Source organism: Sebastes fasciatus, chromosome 6 (genome assembly GCF_043250625.1).
Source record: "Sebastes fasciatus isolate fSebFas1 chromosome 6, fSebFas1.pri, whole genome shotgun sequence".
NCBI classification, from domain to species: Eukaryota; Metazoa; Chordata; class Actinopteri; order Perciformes; family Sebastidae; genus Sebastes; species Sebastes fasciatus.
The window spans coordinates 27,060,855-27,080,423 of record NC_133800.1 but is presented as its reverse complement, the minus strand read 5'-3'; the positions used below and the strand labels follow the sequence as shown (position 1 = coordinate 27,080,423).

Below are 19,569 nucleotides of genomic sequence, written 5' to 3'. Positions count from 1 at the left end.
CTTGTTTTACACAGTCAGAACACGGGCCAGCAGGGGACATATTTTTATGTTGTCATCATATCAAGTCTTCACAAAAACAAAACTGATTACAGAGCACCAAATATATCAGCCAATTAATGCGGATTCAATCCATAAACAGATGCCAAACAAGGACAAAATCACAAAACGCTATTAAACGCTGTTATTGTGTCACAACCATCCAACCATTGCAAATACAACGTCAAACCATGCCAGAAAACCCATCATCCTAGTAGGCTTGGCGCGGTAGTCGGTGTTACACGGTGGTCGTTATCAATAGATAGTCGGACGACGGACGCTATGGTCTGAAAGGAGTCAGCTCAGAGTAGCAGGTGTCATATTACACACACACGGGACGAGAGAGAGTTGACACACCGAGAGATGGCGGAGGATTTGGTGTCAAAGCGAAAAGCAAACGCACATATTTGGCAATATTTAAAATTTGAACCCAATGCTTTAAGGGAACCACAAAGTTAATGAAGTAATCGCCATGAGGAGGACAGAGCGGTCACAGCCGGTGTGCGTGGCGCAGCGTTGCCGGGTAGACCCCTGCGGCTCCGACGCGAAAGCTGGACCGGAGAGGCCAGACACACCGCCACCCGACGGTAAAGATCAAAGTAAGCGCGCTACGCATATTGACCGTCATCTTTTCTTGTAAAATGTCTGGTGTAATCAGTAACACCGGTGTTGTCGCAAGTTTATTAACTGGTGGGAAAATGTCCTCACCGTTAAATCCCTACAGCCTAGCAGCACAATATCGCACTGTGTCAACAGTCATTCCATATTTCACTTTTTTACCCTTGGCCTGAAACCTCTTTTCTCTTCTTCTACTCCAGGCAGAGCTCCCTCTGCTTCATTCTCAGTGTATGTGTGTGTGTGTGGGTGTGTGTGTGTGTGTGTGTGCGCATCACACCATGTGGACAAGTGACGTCTTTCCTCCACAGGGTGCTCTCGCCTCTTGCTGAAACTGAGAGAAACTCAATGGGATGTGCTCCATCCGTCTATTTCAACAATGGAAGCAGGCAGAAGAGATTCTCAAAGGGCAATTAGTTATTGTCTTAAGCCCGGCTTCATGTCGTGCAAATCTATCAATCTACCTTTTTCTGTCCGCCTGGCTGTCTCTCTCTTCTCAGGCCTTCGCCAGAGGAAAAGTTAGCTTCTAATTTCCAATTAGCAGATTAAATGGGCCTAAATTCCCCTGCATGTAGAGGAGAGTTGAGAGACTCGGTGACCTCATTAGAAGTACACGCGTGCACGAACGGCATTACGAGCACAAAAGTGGTTTTCTAGCCTTCTAAAGAGCAGCAGAGGAGAGGAAGAGAAAAACTGTGTGTGTCTGTGTGAGGGACAGAGCTGTGGCAAGCATCCTCAAATAGTAGAAATATCATTATATGTGTGATCACACCTACACTTTGTTTTCTTTGGTCTGAATCATATTCAAGTTTTTCTTTATGACATTTAGCATTTTATTGATTTAGTTTCATCCTGCCACATCACAAGTAAGCTAGGGTTTGTAGAATGTACGTAAATAATTTACTTAGTTTGTGCACTTTGCACATATATTAAGGCATTTCACCCATTTAATCGGCACTCTAGGCTTGCCCTCTGTTCATTTTGCAATGCCAGGATGTCCAAGCATCACAGACCGCTAGCTTTACTCATAAAACCTCCTGTTTTGGTGTATTTCATGCACAAAGCTGGCATTATGGGCTCACAAAGGTCAAAATTCATCGTTCTCACATACCCAGATGGACCAAACAAAGCGAGCAAGTGTTTTAGATGTCAAGTAAGCCTTCCTGTGTAGCCTCTGTGGACTTTCTGAGACCTGCTGTTGCACACAGTTCAAAGCCATGCACTTCCCTCTGAGGTCTGACCCTAAATCTAATGGTAAGGTCACTCTGTTGTGATGCGAAACCTGGATGAGGCTTTGAAACAAAGTTATGTTCCCGTTCCCCTTTGGCTGTGTGCATCGGCAAAAACAACTCGACAAATACACTGGCGCACACACACACACACACACACAGATAATAAATGCTTGGTCACACCTAAGAGGAAGGCGTCCTACTGCGAAGTCATGCATGTTCATGCACATCCTGTAAACACATACAGATACAATCACACTAACTGTAGCAACTATATTGAGGCTAAGTCGTAAGGTAGAAATAAAAGATCAAATAATAATTATAATAAAAGACATTTAAACAAAGATCATTAAATTACATCAGAGCTCTCTGACAACTACAATCTAGATTATGTGATCTGGTGAAAGATCTTGTTTTTGCATATGTTAAAACTAGGGCTGTCAATGTTAACGCAATAATAACACGTTAAATCAAATTCTTTTTAATGCCACTAATTGCTTTAACGCATTATCGCAATCGATCTTTCGGAGGTTGTAGCGGGTTCAGTTTTAAAGCTAGCATGAAGATACTGGTATCACGAAACTAGAGAACCTAAAGAACCCATTGGTACCAACCATGTCATACTAGCTTGTCACAAAGGAGCTTAAGTTTTGGAGAGGAAAAACTGGCATTGCCATTTTCAAAAGGGTCCCTTGACCTCTAACCTCCAGATATGTGAATGAAAATGGGTTCTCTGGGTACCAACGAGTCTCCCCTTTACAGACATGCCCACTTTATGATAATCAAATGCAGTTTGGGGCAAGTCATAGTCAAGTCAGCACACTGACACACTGACAGCTGTTGTTGCCTGTTGGGCTTCAGTTTGCCATGTTATGATTTGAGCATATTTTTAGTACCTGTGAGGGTTTCTGGACAATAGTTATAATTGTTTTGTGTTGTTAATGATTACCAATAATAAATATATACATACATTTGCATAAAGCGAGCATATTTGTCCACTCCCATGTTAATAAGAGTATTAAATACTTGACAAATCTCCCTTTAAGGTACATTTCAAACACATAAAAAATGTGTGATTAATCACAAAAAACTATGGACAATCATGTGATTAATCACGATTACATATTTTAATCGATTGACAGCCATAGTTTAAACAAGAAATCCATTAGGAATTATGCTGCACAATGCTTTGTTTTAATAAACAAAGCATGTGACTGGATGATACCGGGTGTTTTTAATATCGTTGAGGGAAACTCAGAACTACTATACTGGTTAAAAAGGTAAGTAACATTCTCCCAATCACCACTTGTTCCCTTCATATTACAAAGTAATTTATCTGAGTGTAATCTCAAGCAACACACGCACACACACACACACACACACACACACACACATATGCACATACACATTAGTAAACCAATGCCTTGGCGCGCTCACACAGATGCATAATGAAAAGACGGATCAAAGGGCAGGAGAAGATGAGGAACAGGAGGAGAATGGCAAAGAGGATAAAGAGTAGGTCAGAACTGGGGAATGATACATGTATACCTTCGTCCCGTCCACTGGATTATGGATGACGGTTGTCTGAGGTTCCTGGAGGAAGAGGATGAGGAGGAGGAACGTGGAATAAACGAGAGAAAGGAAAGAAAGGGGGAGAGAGAGGGAGGGAAAGAAAGAGAAACGATTGTGACATAAAAGTAGATAGAAATGGATTAAGTGTTAAAAAAAGACAGAGGAAAAAGAGTGGTATGAATGTTGGATGAAGAGAAAGTGCTTGTTAAGGTTGACAAAGGAAAGCGGGAAGAATCCTTCAAAGGGATGCAGAGTGGGTGGATGAGCTGAAAACCGCAATTTGAAGTCAGAGACCGTGTTGAAACTCAGGGTGAAGTGTCTGCCATGAGCAGGTACTCACACAATATCTCTCTCTCACACACACATATATAGTATGAACAGAGCATAAGGAAAAGGACAGCACTGAGATGAACTCAAAACTGTGACATAACTTAACCAGGGTTTTGCTGAACATGGGCACTATTTATTTCTGCACTACCCTGCTGAGCATGCATAATTCAAATTTGCCTTCAGTGCCCTACATGGCGCAAATATGTACAGAATCAACAGAATTGCAAATCAAAATTAAGAGAAAATCAGCCAGCTCATGCAATGTAAATGAGCTCTGATAGATAAACACAAGCCTCAACATCTTACAAGGCCCTGGTACACCCAGCAAAAAAAAGACTGAGATGCCCCACAAGATGAAAACGGGTCATTCTGTTCCTTCGCACTGGTCTCAGAAGAAAAGGCGAGCACTGCCGGGCAGATACTGGCATCATTTCAGGATCCCTTCCTAAAAGAAATTCGGTAATTGCAGTTTTTTTGTCAGGACTGTGTGCACGGAATTGGCTCTGTCACTCCACAAGATTAGCCATATAACTTTTCTCTTTCTTCTGCTACCAACCCCCTCTAAATCTTCTTGCTGCTAAAACTAAGCTATAGCTCCAACTTAGAGCACACTCAGTTACAGTTTTCCTCATAAATGTTAGTTTCTGCCACACAATGTGTTTTTCCCATTTCTGCTATGATACGTTACTAAGGGGTGTCACGATTTCGATTCTAAATCAGAAGTCTATCGGAATTAGCTTCCGATTTTGACAATGGAAACAAAAAGCAAGATTGGCGATTATTTTTCCTCACCGTTTCCGCCTACTTGCGTGCGTCCGAAAGAAAAAAACAACAACACTTCAAAGTCGACACAGCGGATCTTATCGGTAGTCTGCAGCTCAAAGACGACACAGCGGATCTTACTGGTAGTCTGCAGCTACACATTGAGACGCCACGGCCACTGCCAAAGTCGGAGATAACGGAGAAACAACAGAACTGGAAAATCCTCCTGCTTCTCTGAAAATCCTCCTCGCCACCGGTGTGGCAACATTTTGCCTTTCCCATGAGATATGTAAATAAAGAACATGTCGTTGACAGAAAAACTACATTTTGAAGGCTGCAGAAGATAAAGAGACTGCAGCAACAAAAGAAAACAGCACGCTCGTGGAACTGTTTGGTGATTTCAGCCGTGGTCGCGCCATCTCCACTTAAAATAAATTGTGTGTCTACGTCGCTTTGTACGGTGAAGCGGGGTTTATGCACGCCATCATGTAAAGCATGTAGGCGCCGACAGGGACGTCATGCTGTATTCAGGTGTGCCTCTGAGAAACTCTAGCTGTTGTTGTAAAGTACGTTAAGTTACGTTACGTTTTTAGCACAATAAGTGGCTCCTTTCAATCACTGGTAATTGAACTTGGTGGCTTGCACTTAGACACTACTTACTTGCTACCTCATAGAGCAGGCACTGATTGCTACTGATTCATAAGGGATATATTTTTCTGCAGCTCTCCACAGTCTGCTAGGAACTGTCATTTCATGTACCGTAAACCAGAACTCGCCGCCACCCCACATATTCTTTGCAGCTCTCTTCCCTCGGGAAGTGACACCCTTGTGATGACTAATCGTCAGTTTTCTCCCTGGTGATGATGGCGGTGTTGTCGGGGCAACCGTCGCCCAGGGCAACAGGCACCGGGCGGCAACTTGGGAGATGATGATGATGAGTGAGAACAAAGTACCTGGGTTTTGCAGATTAGATGGAGGGGGCGAGCGCCGATGGTGTCACATCATCGGAAGGGTAAGGGGCTGACCGCTACACATTACCACTGATTTTACATTAACACTGCTGCTCTTCCAGGGATGTTCTAGTGGCTCAGATTAGTCGAATCATTTAGATGGCCTTTTGTGTTATGCAAATAGAGCCAAACCGCACATTAAGTGCATTTAAGATTCCCATCGCCCACCAAACAGCTTCCAGGTCAGAAAATGAAGGTCATGTAAGTGTGTCTCTCCATGACCTGGCAGCTCTATACTGAAGGAGTTAATGTACCAAATGGGTAAACACAGTAACTAGCTCAAGTCCCTAGCAACAGCATGGAGATCACAGGCACCCTCCCGCTCTCTGTTGAGAGCAGTTGAGGATATACCAAGCACCGCCCACCAGCCGGTGCACAGCCAATAGGAACGCTCTCTCTCCTAGATTTTTTAAAAGCCTGAAAACAGAGCCACAAGGAGGTGCAGAAGTCTAGTTATCTCTCAGAGCACTTGAATTACAACATGCTGAAAGGTTATTAAGGAATTTTTGCCCAATGATGCCTAAACATTTTTTCCTACTGAAGCTTTAACGTAAAATTTACACATTTGTTTTGGGCTTATTTATCCAAAACCACCAGTCATTTAATAAAGGTGTATAGTTGGGTGATCTTATTTGAACAGATTCACAAATGATAATGTTTTTTAATAATAGAAAATGATGGGAAATTGGAATTGCTGCATCAGTTTCCAGGTCTACAACTCACCCACAGAAAAATGTAAATAGCATAAGGTCCACACAGATCAATAAGAGAAGCACAAGTAACTTGGAAATCTCCCCCAGAGGTCTGATGCTGAGTAAAATTCCTGCTCACGCTTCTGGACTATCCTTCCAGGAGTAAATGCACACAGATTCCCTCAATAAAAGTGCTTTGTGACCAGAAGCACAAGAGCGTGCAGGGTTTCATTCCAGCCAATCTCACTGATTTTAACACCATCAACAAAAGAGGAGGAATTAATCTCTGAAATCAGCTGGTGTGCTATTTGGCTGGGAGGAGAATCTTAAGACCTTTGGACTGTGATGCTCACGCAGTGGTGTACCGCTTCTCTACAGAGGCATACATAGGAAGCAGGGGGTAAATCGCACTGACAGTCCCAGCAGGCAATGCCTGTCTGTTCCTCTTTGGGAAACTCTAACTGACAGAGAAAATGACAGGGCAGCACAATATCAACCCGAGTGCAAGTCACATAGTATCCACACCTGCCTTGGGGAAATGTTTCCTGACACCACCTGCTGGTTTAAGACCTACCCGACCGCTGTGGCCCTCGCAGCAGCTGGGCAAAGATCAACCATAACCAACACGACGGACAGAGAGCGAAAACAGACATAAGTGAAGGAGTAGGGTGAAGATAGGGGTATTGAAGGACTGACGGGCAGTGGGATAGACAGACAGAAACACACACAAAGGTGAAGGGAGGTTGGGTTAGGAGGTAAATACCAGAGCAGGTGAAGGGGTGTTTCCTTTGGGGCTGGTGACTATGCTGTTTTTGATGCTGTTTGTCGTGGGCTGTGCAGGAAAGGAGAGGAAAGGAAAGGGAGGAGACACAACGAGAGTGTTAACAACAGCAAAAGGTGGGTTTGTGATTGTGTGCTTCTATGCAAGTCTGTGTCCTCGCACTGCTTTACTTGTGAGAACTAATCAGTGAGCATCCTCTGCATCTGAAAAGTGAAGCCAATGCTGAAGTGCCTTAAACTTGCATTATTTCTAATAGCCAGCAGGGGGCGACTCCTCTGGTTGCAAAAAGAAGTCTGATTGTATAGAAGTCTATGAGAAAATGAGCCTACTTCTCACTTGATTTATTACATCAGTAAACATTGTCAACATGAGTTTATGGTCTCAATCTCTAGTTTCACGTCTTCTTCAATACAGCATGATGTTCATTTAGTAAATTATGGTCCCATTTAGAGTCAGATAGACCATGAAGCAGGGTATGCTTTAGGGCGTGGCTACGTTGTGATTGACAGGTCGCTACCACGGCGTTGTCCGGTCTGGGAGCTGTCCTTGTTTTCGTCTTACAACTTTAACCCTTTCACAGTGTGTTTTCACTTCATGAAAGTTAATTATAACCTCTTTGGTCGCCTGAAAATGTCTTATTCAGCATTCGATTGTACTTAGCTCCACCCTCTCGTGTCACTTCTGGTTGCAGAAAAAACAAGATGACGAACTCGAGGCTTTAAAATGGCAGTCCACACACCAATGGGTGACGTCACGGTGACTACGTCGACTTCTTATATACTGTCTATTGAACTAATTTTGAGCGTTACACCTTTGGTGTTTGTGACATCCTTTCAGTTAAATACGTCTTTTCAGTTGGAAATAGAAACAGAATTTGAGATGACTTGTGGAAACCACCTCAATACAAGTAAGGGATAACGTACAGCGAGCCGGTCATTGCTGTGCACAACTGTGCCATTTGGCCGTAATGAAATCACCTTTATAAGCTTTGATCAAATGCTCCTTTGAAGGCCACACATCAAAGAGCAGCCAGTCCTTTATAGTTCAGTTCGATCATAATCACATTTGCATTAAATCTACATTCAATTATTTGTCATCTTGTTTGGATAAATATTAATTTGATGTTGCTAAATGGGGCCTGGGTGTGGAGGTGAAACCCCAAAGGGACTCACTCTAAGAGGTGCAACACTATTACATCTAAGCATTTCCTACTCGTCAGTGATAGAGGTCAAGAGAAGTCATGGATTACTTAATGCCACATTAAAGGGATGTTTCGGGTGTTTTAAGTGGGGTTGTATGAGGTGCTTATCCATAGTAGGTGTATTACTTAAAGTAGATGACGGTCGGCAAGTCCCCAGTTTGGAGTTCTCACACGGGAGCAAAGCAATGTACTGCTGTGGACGGGGCCGGCAGAAAAACGCATTTTAGCCACCTAAAAGAAAGGCTCACCTAAAAAAATTGATATCCGTTTAAGTGTATGCTAAATTTAGGATATTTTCCGAAGGCGAACTGAACTGAAAGTGAAACGTATCTATACTGTTTTTGTCATCTGAGCCTGCTGGCTTTGGAGAGAGCATAGATAATTTTCACTTTCCATTCAGTTACCTGTCGGAAAGGGCTGTCTGACGGCAAGATAAAGCGGTGATACGTAGGTGAGCCTTCTTTTAGCGGTCTAAAATATTTTTTTTTGCCGTCCCCATCCACAGCAGTACATTGCTTTGCTCCAGTGTCGGTACTCCTGTCTGTTTCTCCAAACTGGGGGCGTGCCGACCGTCATCTACTGTAGGTAATACACCTCCTATGGATAAGTACCTCATACAACCCCACTTCAAAACACCCAAACTATCCCTTTACGCCATAAAACAAAGAGGGAAGAAATCTGCCAAAGAGCTGACATAATTCAACCTAACTCTATTGCTAATCACGCTAACAAAATTCTATCATATCACAGGTATTTTGATCTAATATTAAAGAAGAAGATTTTAAGAAAGAGGAACAAGATTATATGAATACTGTTAGATCATTTACTCTCAAGCTACAGAATTGGTAACCGTTTGACATACTGACTTGCAGCACGGAAAGGAAGTCAACTAGGGTGTGTGTGTGTGTGTGTGTGTGTGTGTGTGTGTGTGTGTGTGTGTGTGTGTTGTATGGGTGCATATGTGTTAACCATAAAATAAATTCTGTAAGCCACTGGGCTTACCCAAGAGAGGAGAGGAGAGGAGAGGAGAGGAGAGGAGAGGAGAGGAGAGGAGAGGAGATGAGAGGAAAGGAGAGGAGAGGAGAGGAAGAGCTGAAACGTCAACACACACAAGTGCAAAGAGACAATACAATGCATACGCACAACCTTGAAAATAAAAGCTGGTGTAAGCCGACAATAAGTTGACATATAGACATACACATAAACAGTGAACTCACACACACCCCTGCCCAAACAAACACTCACGCACTCATTGAAACCAACCAAAGATGTCGACAGCCATCACTCGGCTGTCTCTGTGGAGCAACAAGAAATGTATTCCTCATCAAAGTTAAAGGGTAACTTGGGTATTTTTCAACCTGGAACCTACTTCCTCACGTTTTTGTGTCTAAGTGACTAATGGGGATAACAATTTTTGAAAGGATGGACTTCCGAGCAGATCGGAGGATGTAAAAAACACTCTTAACACACCTCACCGCACAGGAATATCTGGAAAGATAATCTTAGAACCATCAAAAAATCAGGGCTTTTCTGGGAGAGGGGAATCTCGTGTAGTGTGTACCCTGCATTTCTTTGGTCGAGGACAGCCCTACTTTTATTCCTACTTTTTGTTTGAAGCATGTGCTTTGACTTGAAAGACCAAAGACTTCTGTATCACAACTACAAGCACCGGCGCTGCCTCTGTTCTAAAAGTGTGTCCCTGACAGATCTGGAGCAGCATCCCTAGAGTAACTCTGATGGAACTAAAACATCCTGCTTCTGTTACGCTCTCACAGTAATGTCAGGGTTAGTATGCAGGCAGTGCGCTTTGCAAGGGCCAAAGCTGTGACTCCTGCCTGGCATCTTCTGACAATGAAGTTTGACTTTGTGTGTGTGTGTTATTTTATTTAGCCATCAATACTTCAGTGAAGTAAAGGAGAGTGAAGGCAGGGGAAAGGTGGATAAAGCAAATACAGCAGTTAACAAGTGGAGAAAGTGGGAGCAAAAAAAAAAGGAGTGACTGGGCGAATGCATAAATAGCATGCTCACCATATACTGGACAGTAGAGCTGGACTTGCGTTTCTGTCCCCAGGCGATTGATGGATGGATTTATTGACGGATGGATGGATGGTAGAAGAAAGTGGGGAAAAAGATAAAGTAACCAATGACAAAAAAAGTGAATGGACTGGTACATAGTACAAGAAAGAACTTGTAAGGCTAAACCAAAACTTGTGCACTTTGATGGCAACGCAGATTTCAATCCTTCATAAGAACAGCATTTTCCAGACAGCTTGGATAAAGCAGCAGAAGAAGGACGAGTGTTTCCTCTCAAGTGTTAATGCAAGTAGGTGCAAGCACACGAAAAAGGAGCGGTGGTTTAAGTGGAAGTCATCAGGAAGAGGACATAAGAGCGGGAAGTAGATCACAAGACGAGTCGTGCAAACGGCTAAACTGTGACCCACTCGTCTTCTGTCAACAGATGAAGAACATTTGGGGCAAGAAGGAGCAAGATGGAGGCATAACAGAAAAGCAAGACAAGAAAATGCAAAATTTGTTCTGTCAGAATACAAAAGCATTCTCCCAGAACTCGTTTTAAATTTTCAATATTCATCAATATTTGTAAAGTTGTTACATGTAGCATTTATACATCAATAAATTATTAGCAGGATAATTGAGGACATACAGTCGGTGTAATCACTTCAAATGAACAAGACTAGAGCTGCAACGATTAATTGTCAACTATTAAGTTATTTGCCAATTATTTTGATTTATCGGTTTGAGTAATTGTTTAAAAAAGAAGGTCAAAATTCTCTGATTACAGTTTCTTAAATGTGAATATTTTCTGGTTTCTTTACTCCTCTATGACAGTAAAATGAATATCTTTGAGTTGTGGAGACATTTGAGGACGTCAACTTGAGCTTAGAGAAACAGTAATTGACATTGATTTTACCATTTCATAGACCAGAAAACTAATTAATCAAGAAAATAAATGACAGAATAATCAACAATGAAAATAATCGTTAGTTGCAGCCCGAAACAAAACCCAATGAACATTGGAAACCTATGCTCTAAGTTGTATTTTACTTTTCTCGTGAGTTCAGGCCAAATCTTTTAGATAGTTTTGTAGCATTTTATCAAGCCGTCATATCGATGTATAAGAATTGGGGCTGTCAAAGTTAACGTGATAACGCATATTTGCCACTAATTTCTTTAACACATTAACGCAACTTGCAATTTTTAGGTTGTAGTGGGCTCAGTTTTAAAGCTAGAGTGAAGATACTGGTATCATATGAAACTAGAAAAACTTAAGGAATGCATTGGTGCCAACCACGTCATGCTAGCTTGCCACTGGCCATTTTCAAAGGGCTCCCTTGTCTTGAAAATGGGTTCTATGGGTACCCATGCGTCTCCCCTTTACAGACATGCCCACTTTACGATAATCACATGCAGTTTGGGACAAGTCATAGTCAAGTCAGCTCCCTTTAAGGTATATTTTGATCAGACAAAAATGTGCACTTAATTTACGATTAACTATGGACAATTATGCAATTAATTGCGATTAAATATTTTAATCGAATGACAGCCCTATAATAAGAATGCTACATGTAATATCTTTTAGAAGCAAAAAGTATAGCTAAAAAGTGTGTTATCAATATAACAACACTGCATGAAATGCTGAATGGAGTGGCTTTTCTGGCAGCACAGGAGGCTGACGGTGGCGTGTAGTTCGGGCCATAGGGAGGCCGCCTGCTTGCTCTGAGCAGGTGTTACAGCTGCAAAAACGTCAGGTGCCTTCACGCATTAATGAACCCGCGGGTGAAGAAGAAGGAGGAGAGGCCAAGGAGAGGAGGCCGTAGTTGCCAAAAGGACATGTGGAGGGAAGAAACAAGAGAAGAGGGAAGGACGGAGGAAAGCAGGGACGGCAGCGAACGAAGAAGACGCCGTTAGAAATGGTTTGGGGCAAGTGTGTGGGGAGCCTGTTGCTAGGCAATGAGTGCGCCGCAGTGGAAGTGTCTATTTCTGTCGTCTGAGTTTCCAGGGTCCAGACTGGCAGCTATTCCTGGAACCGGAGTCACATTCCCTGCTGAACCGACTGAGCAGGAAGAAAGGGGAGGGGGACCATGTGCACCGACACACACACGCACACACACGCGCACACACACACACGCACTGCTGCACATGAGCAAACCACACAAGCGGATACCCACGCTTACGCACACTCGATGTGCAGGCATGCTCACACCCCCATTTGCACTTGCTTTCTCTTTTTAAACTGACAATCGAATGTGATATATTCACAAACACACATTCACATTACACACAGACACACACACACACACACACCTTTATGTCCACGTGTGTGCGTGCAAAGCTCTTCCTAACATAATGTACAATGCTGAGAAGCAAACGCATTCTTTTGCATGTACACCATGTTCCTAGCTTTGTCGCACACCATCGTGCACACACGCTGCACACACAGGACACTTTCATGGAAGCTGTGTGTGGGACGTGTTACTGCAGCAGTGTGTGTACGTGCGAGCGTAGGATGGTGAGAGATCTTCATTAAAAAGGGTGAACTGGAATGTGGGGTTAAAGACCAGATGGGGTGAGCAGGAATAGGAAGCACTGAAAGAGGAGGAAGAGACAGAAATGGAGGGATGGAGAGGCAGAGGAAGTGATGAAAAAAAAGGCTGACAGATGGTTGCATTTAATAATGGAGATGGAGAGGTGGCAATGAGCTGGATAATGCCGAATCAAAATAAAGGGTGCTTTCAGAAGGATGTGCCACTTGAGGCTCTGGCAGGCAACACAAAGGCTGACAAAAGCACATACACACACGTATCCAGAGTAGAGCTGAGGCTTTTTACAAAACAAATCTGTGAGTATCTCTTTACACAGATGTGCACCATCTGAAAACAAAACCACAATCTCCACATACATATATCACAATAAATAACACATCCATTGAGATTATGTCACACAATTAATGAGAAGCGCACACACAAAGAAAAGAGAGTTTCAGAAGGCAAAAGTGAGAATAGTCAGATTAGGAAAGAATCAAATAGTGGTGCAGAGATAAACAGGAGTCAAGAGGGTAGAGAAGTTGGAGGAGGACATGTGATGACCCTTACCTTGACATCTGCCTTTTTGTTGAGCAAGCTCTTAGCTGCTGCAAAGACAAACACAAGGAGAAACAACCAGTCAGAGGTGGAGATGAGCAGAAAGAGAGAAGCAACTGCTTTTTTCAGTGATTCACAATATCTGCTACATCTTTAACCTACATTGAAGAGATTACATTTATTCGACTTCTTTAAATGATGTTCTCCATTGAACTCTGTAGTAAAATTATCTTTTTCTTTGGCTCAGCTGTTTCTCCCGCTGGCCCCGCCCACGATTTCCTGCTCGGCACATAGACTTTACATTGTGATGACATCCCAGATTTTTTAAATCGCTTTTCTCAGCTCGAGGAAAGTTTTACAAATATTAAACCTCCATGGATCAAAAAGAGTCATAATCGACCTTGTTTGCAGTTCGAGGTGTCCAGTCTACAGTTTTACAGACGTTTACAGCGGTGGTCTATGGGGAAAATGCTTCTTTTTTTTTATCCAGGTGTTATTATACATCTATGGTCCCAATGCATTTGATGCTAAAGGCCAAAGCTCGTTGGTCAGGTGGACAAGGAATTACCCAATACGCATCACTTTATTTATTTTCCGTCTGTCTTGAGACTAGATACAGACATTTCAGCACTACAAAGACGTTGATGCTAGTGAAATAGAAATGTCCTCCAATCCATTGTTCCACATCAATTCTTGTGCCAAGGTCCTCTCATGAAGCCGAAACAAATATGGCCACCTTGCACGGCAGCCAATAAGCCCTGCCTTAAAGAACTCTGTGGGGGCCTTAAGGAGGATTAGTCTTCAGTCTGCTCTCTAATGAAGGGTAACGAGGGAGAAGGGTAGGAGAGGAAGAATGATACTGTAGACACAGTCCTCTGATGAGCGTAATGCCCATAATCCCTTACAACAGTGCAAACGGCACGCAGACAACAGAAGACAGTCCGCGGGGCATTCACCATGACTGCACAGCTAAAGCACGGATAGCGAGGTGGTCCGATAGAATCAGATAGATGGATGTTCACCCAGAGGGGCCCCAAAATAAGAGACAGACTCTGTGGTGTTGGTGTCGGTGTCGGTGGATGCTGTAGGTGCGTCTGTGAGGATGTAGATAGAGGATTAACACTAACAACACAAGATGTTGACGAGATTGGACGAGAAAATGGGTGCATCTCTACTGCTTAAAACGTTGATACCAAAAATGCATTAGCTGGTACTGTCCAGCTCCAACCCAGCACACATTTATACAAGACCTCAGGCATATAGGAAGTGATGAGTTTTACATTTCCCATTTTGGATGATGTCTGCAAGTTGCAAACTATTTCTCTGTGGCGGTGTCTCAGAATGTAAATAAACTACTGTAGTTTTTTTTAACATTATGTTTGTGCATCTTATGCCTTTATTTGGTAGAGACAGAAAATGTGGGTAAAGAAGAATGGCATGCAGGAAACGGTCCGTCCAGCCGGGAATCGAACCGGGGACTCGCTGCTCAGGGCTTTTTCGCCCATGTGGTGTGCGCCCATAGACTGTATATAAGAAGTGGACGTAGTCACTGTGACGTCATCCATTTGTTTGCGGACTACGGTTTTGAAGCCTCCAAGGCATTTTGGCTGTGGCTGTCAGTTTTTTGCAACCAGAAGTGACGCGAAGAACGAAGTTCTAAGACGAAAACGTGGACAAAACCCAGACCGGACAACACCATGGTAGCGACCTGTCAATCACAAGGTAACCACGCCCTAAAGCACACCCTGCTTTATGGTCTATTTGACTCTAAATGGGACCATAATTTACTAAATGAACATCATGCTGTATTGAAGAAAACTTGAAACGTTGACATGTTTACAATGTTTACTGAGGTAATAATGAGAAGTAGCATTTTAGCATTTTTTTGTGTTGATAATTGATTTCCAATACTAAATATATACATACATTTTTGAGTGCAATTTCAAGTCTAAATCAGATGCAATCACATCAGAAGCCAGCCACGTTACATAAAACACTATTTCTGGCGGTCTGGGATTTTTTTTTTTTCTTTGCTTCTCTCTCCCTCTTCCCTCTCGCTCTCTCTGAACATGAGACACAGCTCGTCTTTGATTTTTTCACTTTCGTTTCCAAACATGCTCCGAGCCAGCTACACTGAATTTTCAACAGAAGCTGAATTCCATGAAAATGTCCATTGGGCAGTGATTTCTTAGGAGGAACAGAGGTCCAATCACTAGGAGGCCAGCTCAAAGTCTAGTGGAGCCCTGGCCCAGTCCTATTAAGTAAAAAAAAAATCACATCCTTACAAGTGGACTTTTAAAGCTGTCACTTGGAAAGCGAGACAGTGATCAACCACCAGCCACCTTTTGTCCAAGCTTTCTTCTTTTACTTTTCTGCCTCGGTGATATAGTGTCTCATGTTTGAAGTGAGGTTCGCACATTCAGCAGGCCCGATTCCAATCCGGTCCCTACACCCTACCACTCCGTGACGGAGTGAAATCCGTTTCTAGTCAAACTCACAGCTCAATGAAGCACCCTTCTTTAAGGTGTAGGGTATAAATACAGCCGCCACTTCGGGGAGGAATTTCCCTCTCTACGGCAAGGAAATAAATATCAGAATCAGAAATACTTTATTGATCCCTGGAGGGAAATTGTGCTACGTTTTGCTCCTGTTCTAAGATGTAAATATATAAAAATAAAGAAATCATCAGATAATATAAATTAGAAATATATATAACAACAGTGCAAATAATAATGCTGAAAAATAGGATCGATGCAAATAATATAAATGCAAGAATAGTGTAAAATAAGAATATTAGTTTAAATGTTCTGTATAAATAAATGCTGGAGTAAACCAGATTATTGCACAGCTGAATTATTGCACTGAATTATTGCACGGTTCAGTCAGTATTGCATAGTTAAAGATATAATACCTTATGGGGATATAGCTCCTGATAGGGGTAAAAAATAATAAATATAAGTAAGCAACAATTTACAATCTAATGAACATGTCTACTGTTTTTTAGACTGCAGTTAACGAGTAAATGTTTGTACCGGTAGTCGCACAGAATTGACGTTGGAGAGTGTTCCATGACGAACACAAAATGGTGTTGCGCGTCGTCAGTAAGGCCAGCTGGTAAGTCGGCATCGATGCAGGCTCGCTGTTGGAGGGTTAATATGGCGGACTTTCCACGCGAACGCGCAAACGGAGTGGAAGTGGGTAGGGAGAGGGTGCAGGAGGTGGTTTGGAATTGGGCCAGCAGTCAACGAAGGAGCAATAGGAAGTGATAAAGATGCACTTCATAATCTGGAAGGGATGTGAGAGTGGCATGAATGTGCATGGTTTATCGTTGTTGGTTTATTGTTGTGCTGTTGTTCCTCCTTCCAAAGGCTGCTTGTTACTGAGGAGAAGAAATGGGGTCAGAAGAGTGTCAAGTTCATTCTCTCGTATTCTCTGATGGCTTGGCAGAAGAGGAGAGGATATGAAAGGAGAGCAGAGAGGAAGAGTAAGGAGAAGATGAACCAAAGTGATAAGCGTACTCTTTCGTGCTCTTTCCTAACACCATTATTCTGTCAAAGTGTCAAACTGAATCTTTAAAAAAAAAACTAAAAAAACTGTGTTGCTAAGAATGGCTTGGATTCCAGTGATGAAGAGGAAATCTCAGTGGGAAACCTGAAAAATCAAAAAGGTAGCTTAATTCAGACCGAAGGTGGAGAAGCAAGGGGCGCTCCTTACCTTGCCACAAATTATACATGAAGCAAGAAGAGAGAGGAGGATGAGATTAAAACAAAATCACCTCTATAAATCCCACTAAAATCACACAAGATGCACAACCGCAGGAGCAAAGCAAGGACGGGCATGGATTCACATGATGATTCAGGGGGTAGTTGCACGAGCCAAAAAGTGCCCTTTGGAAATGCAATAAGCTTGAGTTCCTCAAGAACTTTTTCTACACGTTAAAAGATGCATTTACCCTTCTCCTGCATGAGGATAGGGTGAAGTCTAGTAGACAGTGATTGTATTTGTGTGTATGAATATGCAAGGTAGAGCGAAGCCTCCGGTAAGCCAGTGAGGCTGATAGGGGGAGGCAACCCACTATAAATATTTGATTGGAGCCTAGTGGAGGCTCAGGGACACAGAGAGGACTGTGGAGTCCCACTGGGCCACAGAAACAAGGACACTGCCACTACTTCTGTCTCCTTAGCTCAATGCTCAACTGTCAAGTGAAGCTCTTTGTCGTTTATGCCTGCGGTTCATTTCTGCAAACCCAGAAAACACACGACAGGTCGGGTTCACATTTATAAAAATGTCCTTCAAACCTACTGCTCTTGCACTTCACGGTTCAAATATTTAGTGGTGGTGTTAAAAAAAAAAAGATTTGACAAAAATGTCGCTGGCATCACCCACAGGTCAAGGCTGCCACAACATACTGTAAAAATGAAAACAGACTTTTCCAGCAGCTCAGAGAAGCTGACTGGTAAGGATGTGGATAATTTTCTCAAAAGAGATGGCTGACCAAACGACAGCTAAAGGCAAGTGAATATTACATTTACATTTGTCAGGGAGGCAGAAATAAGACTCGAAGGGGATGCCCATGTTGCTCTGTGGCAGCTGCATGGGCAAATTGTCTGCTAATAGTTGATATGGTCATAGCATGTCAGTGTTTCTGCAAGTTGTATTTGGGACCCCCTGAAAGTAAAAGTCACTTAATGCAGGAACACATAATATGCAATCACGCCGTCTCTAAAATTTCCGTTTTGTCTGAACACACAACTACAATTTTGTTATAGAGTATAGAATTAAAAGTTCAGTCCATGTCTACAGCATTGACTATAGACGAATCCGGCGACCACATTGTGTGTTCCTCGATCTGGCGGCTCCGCCATTACTGCGGTGGCAAGTCGCATTAAATGGTTTCCAGTAATAAATATATACATACATTTGCATAAATCAAGCATATTTGTCCACTCCCATGTTGATAAGAGTATTAAATACCTGACAAATCTCCCTTTAAGGTACATTTTGAACAGATAAAAAATGTGCGATTAATGTAAAAAGGGACAATCATGCAATTAATCGCAATTAAATATTTCAATCGACTGACAGCCCTCATAAAAAGTAACGGTAAAAGTAGAAAAACGGTACACTTCTTAGGACAGCTTGCATTCAAACATGCACGTATTGTAGGGAGACGCCACCGTATTTCACCGGATTCGTGTATATCATTTGAGAACATAAAAAATAGTAAAGCAACAGCTTCAAAGGTTTTTGTCATCATGAGAACCAGCCCAGCCTTGCATCTTCCACAGTGTTCACCATGCACCATAGTCCCCCACCCTCCCCCCGCCTGCCGTGTTGCAGCGCATGCACCAGTCCAGTGCCCCATGCAGCATTCACCGACAGCTCTTGGGCAGCTCCATCCTTAAAGTGACGGGGGTGAACTTTCCAGTGTCATTGTCAGACAGAGAAAAGAAGAGAGAGGGAAAGAGGAGTGGGGGGTGGGGGAGGAGTGAGATATGAAAGTATGCTGTGAAGTGGCAGTGATGCTTGCGGAGGTATAGAAAAGTGACTTGAGAGACAAGTGTGAGAGGTAGAAATGACAGTTCATAGGGAAGTGAATGGGGTAAAATGGAGAGGTGATGTGACAGAGGTGAAATGGCAGGGGAAAAAAAGGGAGAAGAAAAGAAAAGAGAAACAGAGAGACAGGACAGCGGTTGTTTGGTTGGGTCGAGGCCATGCTCTGTGGCTGCTTCGTCTAGAGATGAAGGTGATGGGATGAATATGGGTCAGTGGCGATGACAAGGCAGTGGTCAGCGCTGCAGTCATCCTATCAGATCTCAGACAGGAGGTGACAGATGTGCTGATGTGGAAAATGACAGCAGTAGCTGGGTTTCCATCCAAGTCCTTTATGAATTATGAAGCATCAACATAGAATGGGCAAATGGAAACTGAAATATTCACTAAAACATCAGCAAAAATTAAGTTAAATGAACTGAAGCAGGTTTGAAATGATGGCTTCATCTATGATGAATTCTTACTGTCACTCTCATTACATCTATTGAGATTTGATCGCTAGTTGTGTTTAACGAATGCCTTCCTTGGATAAAAACTAAAAAAGGCCAATAACTGCTGAACAACATCTTTCCAGTTGACACTTTTTCCTGTTTTTTTATAGATGTTTTGAAGATTTTTAAGATCTTGCCTTAACTCAGTGACCGAAAAAATTGCATTTTAATTTTTGTGATGTATCGAAAGGTTGTATA

General features: G+C 42.7%; 1 protein-coding gene across 43 annotated transcripts in view; it reads right to left on the bottom strand.

The window, feature by feature from the left end:
- Positions 1 to 19,569, bottom strand: part of camk2b1 (calcium/calmodulin-dependent protein kinase (CaM kinase) II beta 1) — an 81,650-nt gene that overhangs the window by 15,583 nt on the left and 46,498 nt on the right. For 9 of the 43 annotated variants that reach the window (XM_074638885.1, XM_074638894.1, XM_074638884.1 and 6 more), the window contains 4 exons: positions 13,340 to 13,377; positions 10,257 to 10,289; positions 7,010 to 7,078; positions 3,429 to 3,473 (listed from right to left, as the gene is read on the bottom strand). In XM_074638885.1, the coding sequence (XP_074494986.1) occupies positions 3,429 to 3,473; positions 7,010 to 7,078; positions 10,257 to 10,289; positions 13,340 to 13,377 (185 nt within the window). The remainder of the gene's footprint in view (positions 1 to 3,428; positions 3,474 to 7,009; positions 7,079 to 10,256; positions 10,290 to 13,339; positions 13,378 to 19,569) is intronic. The other 34 variants (XM_074638928.1, XM_074638887.1, XM_074638900.1 and 31 more) reach the window with 10 other exon arrangements.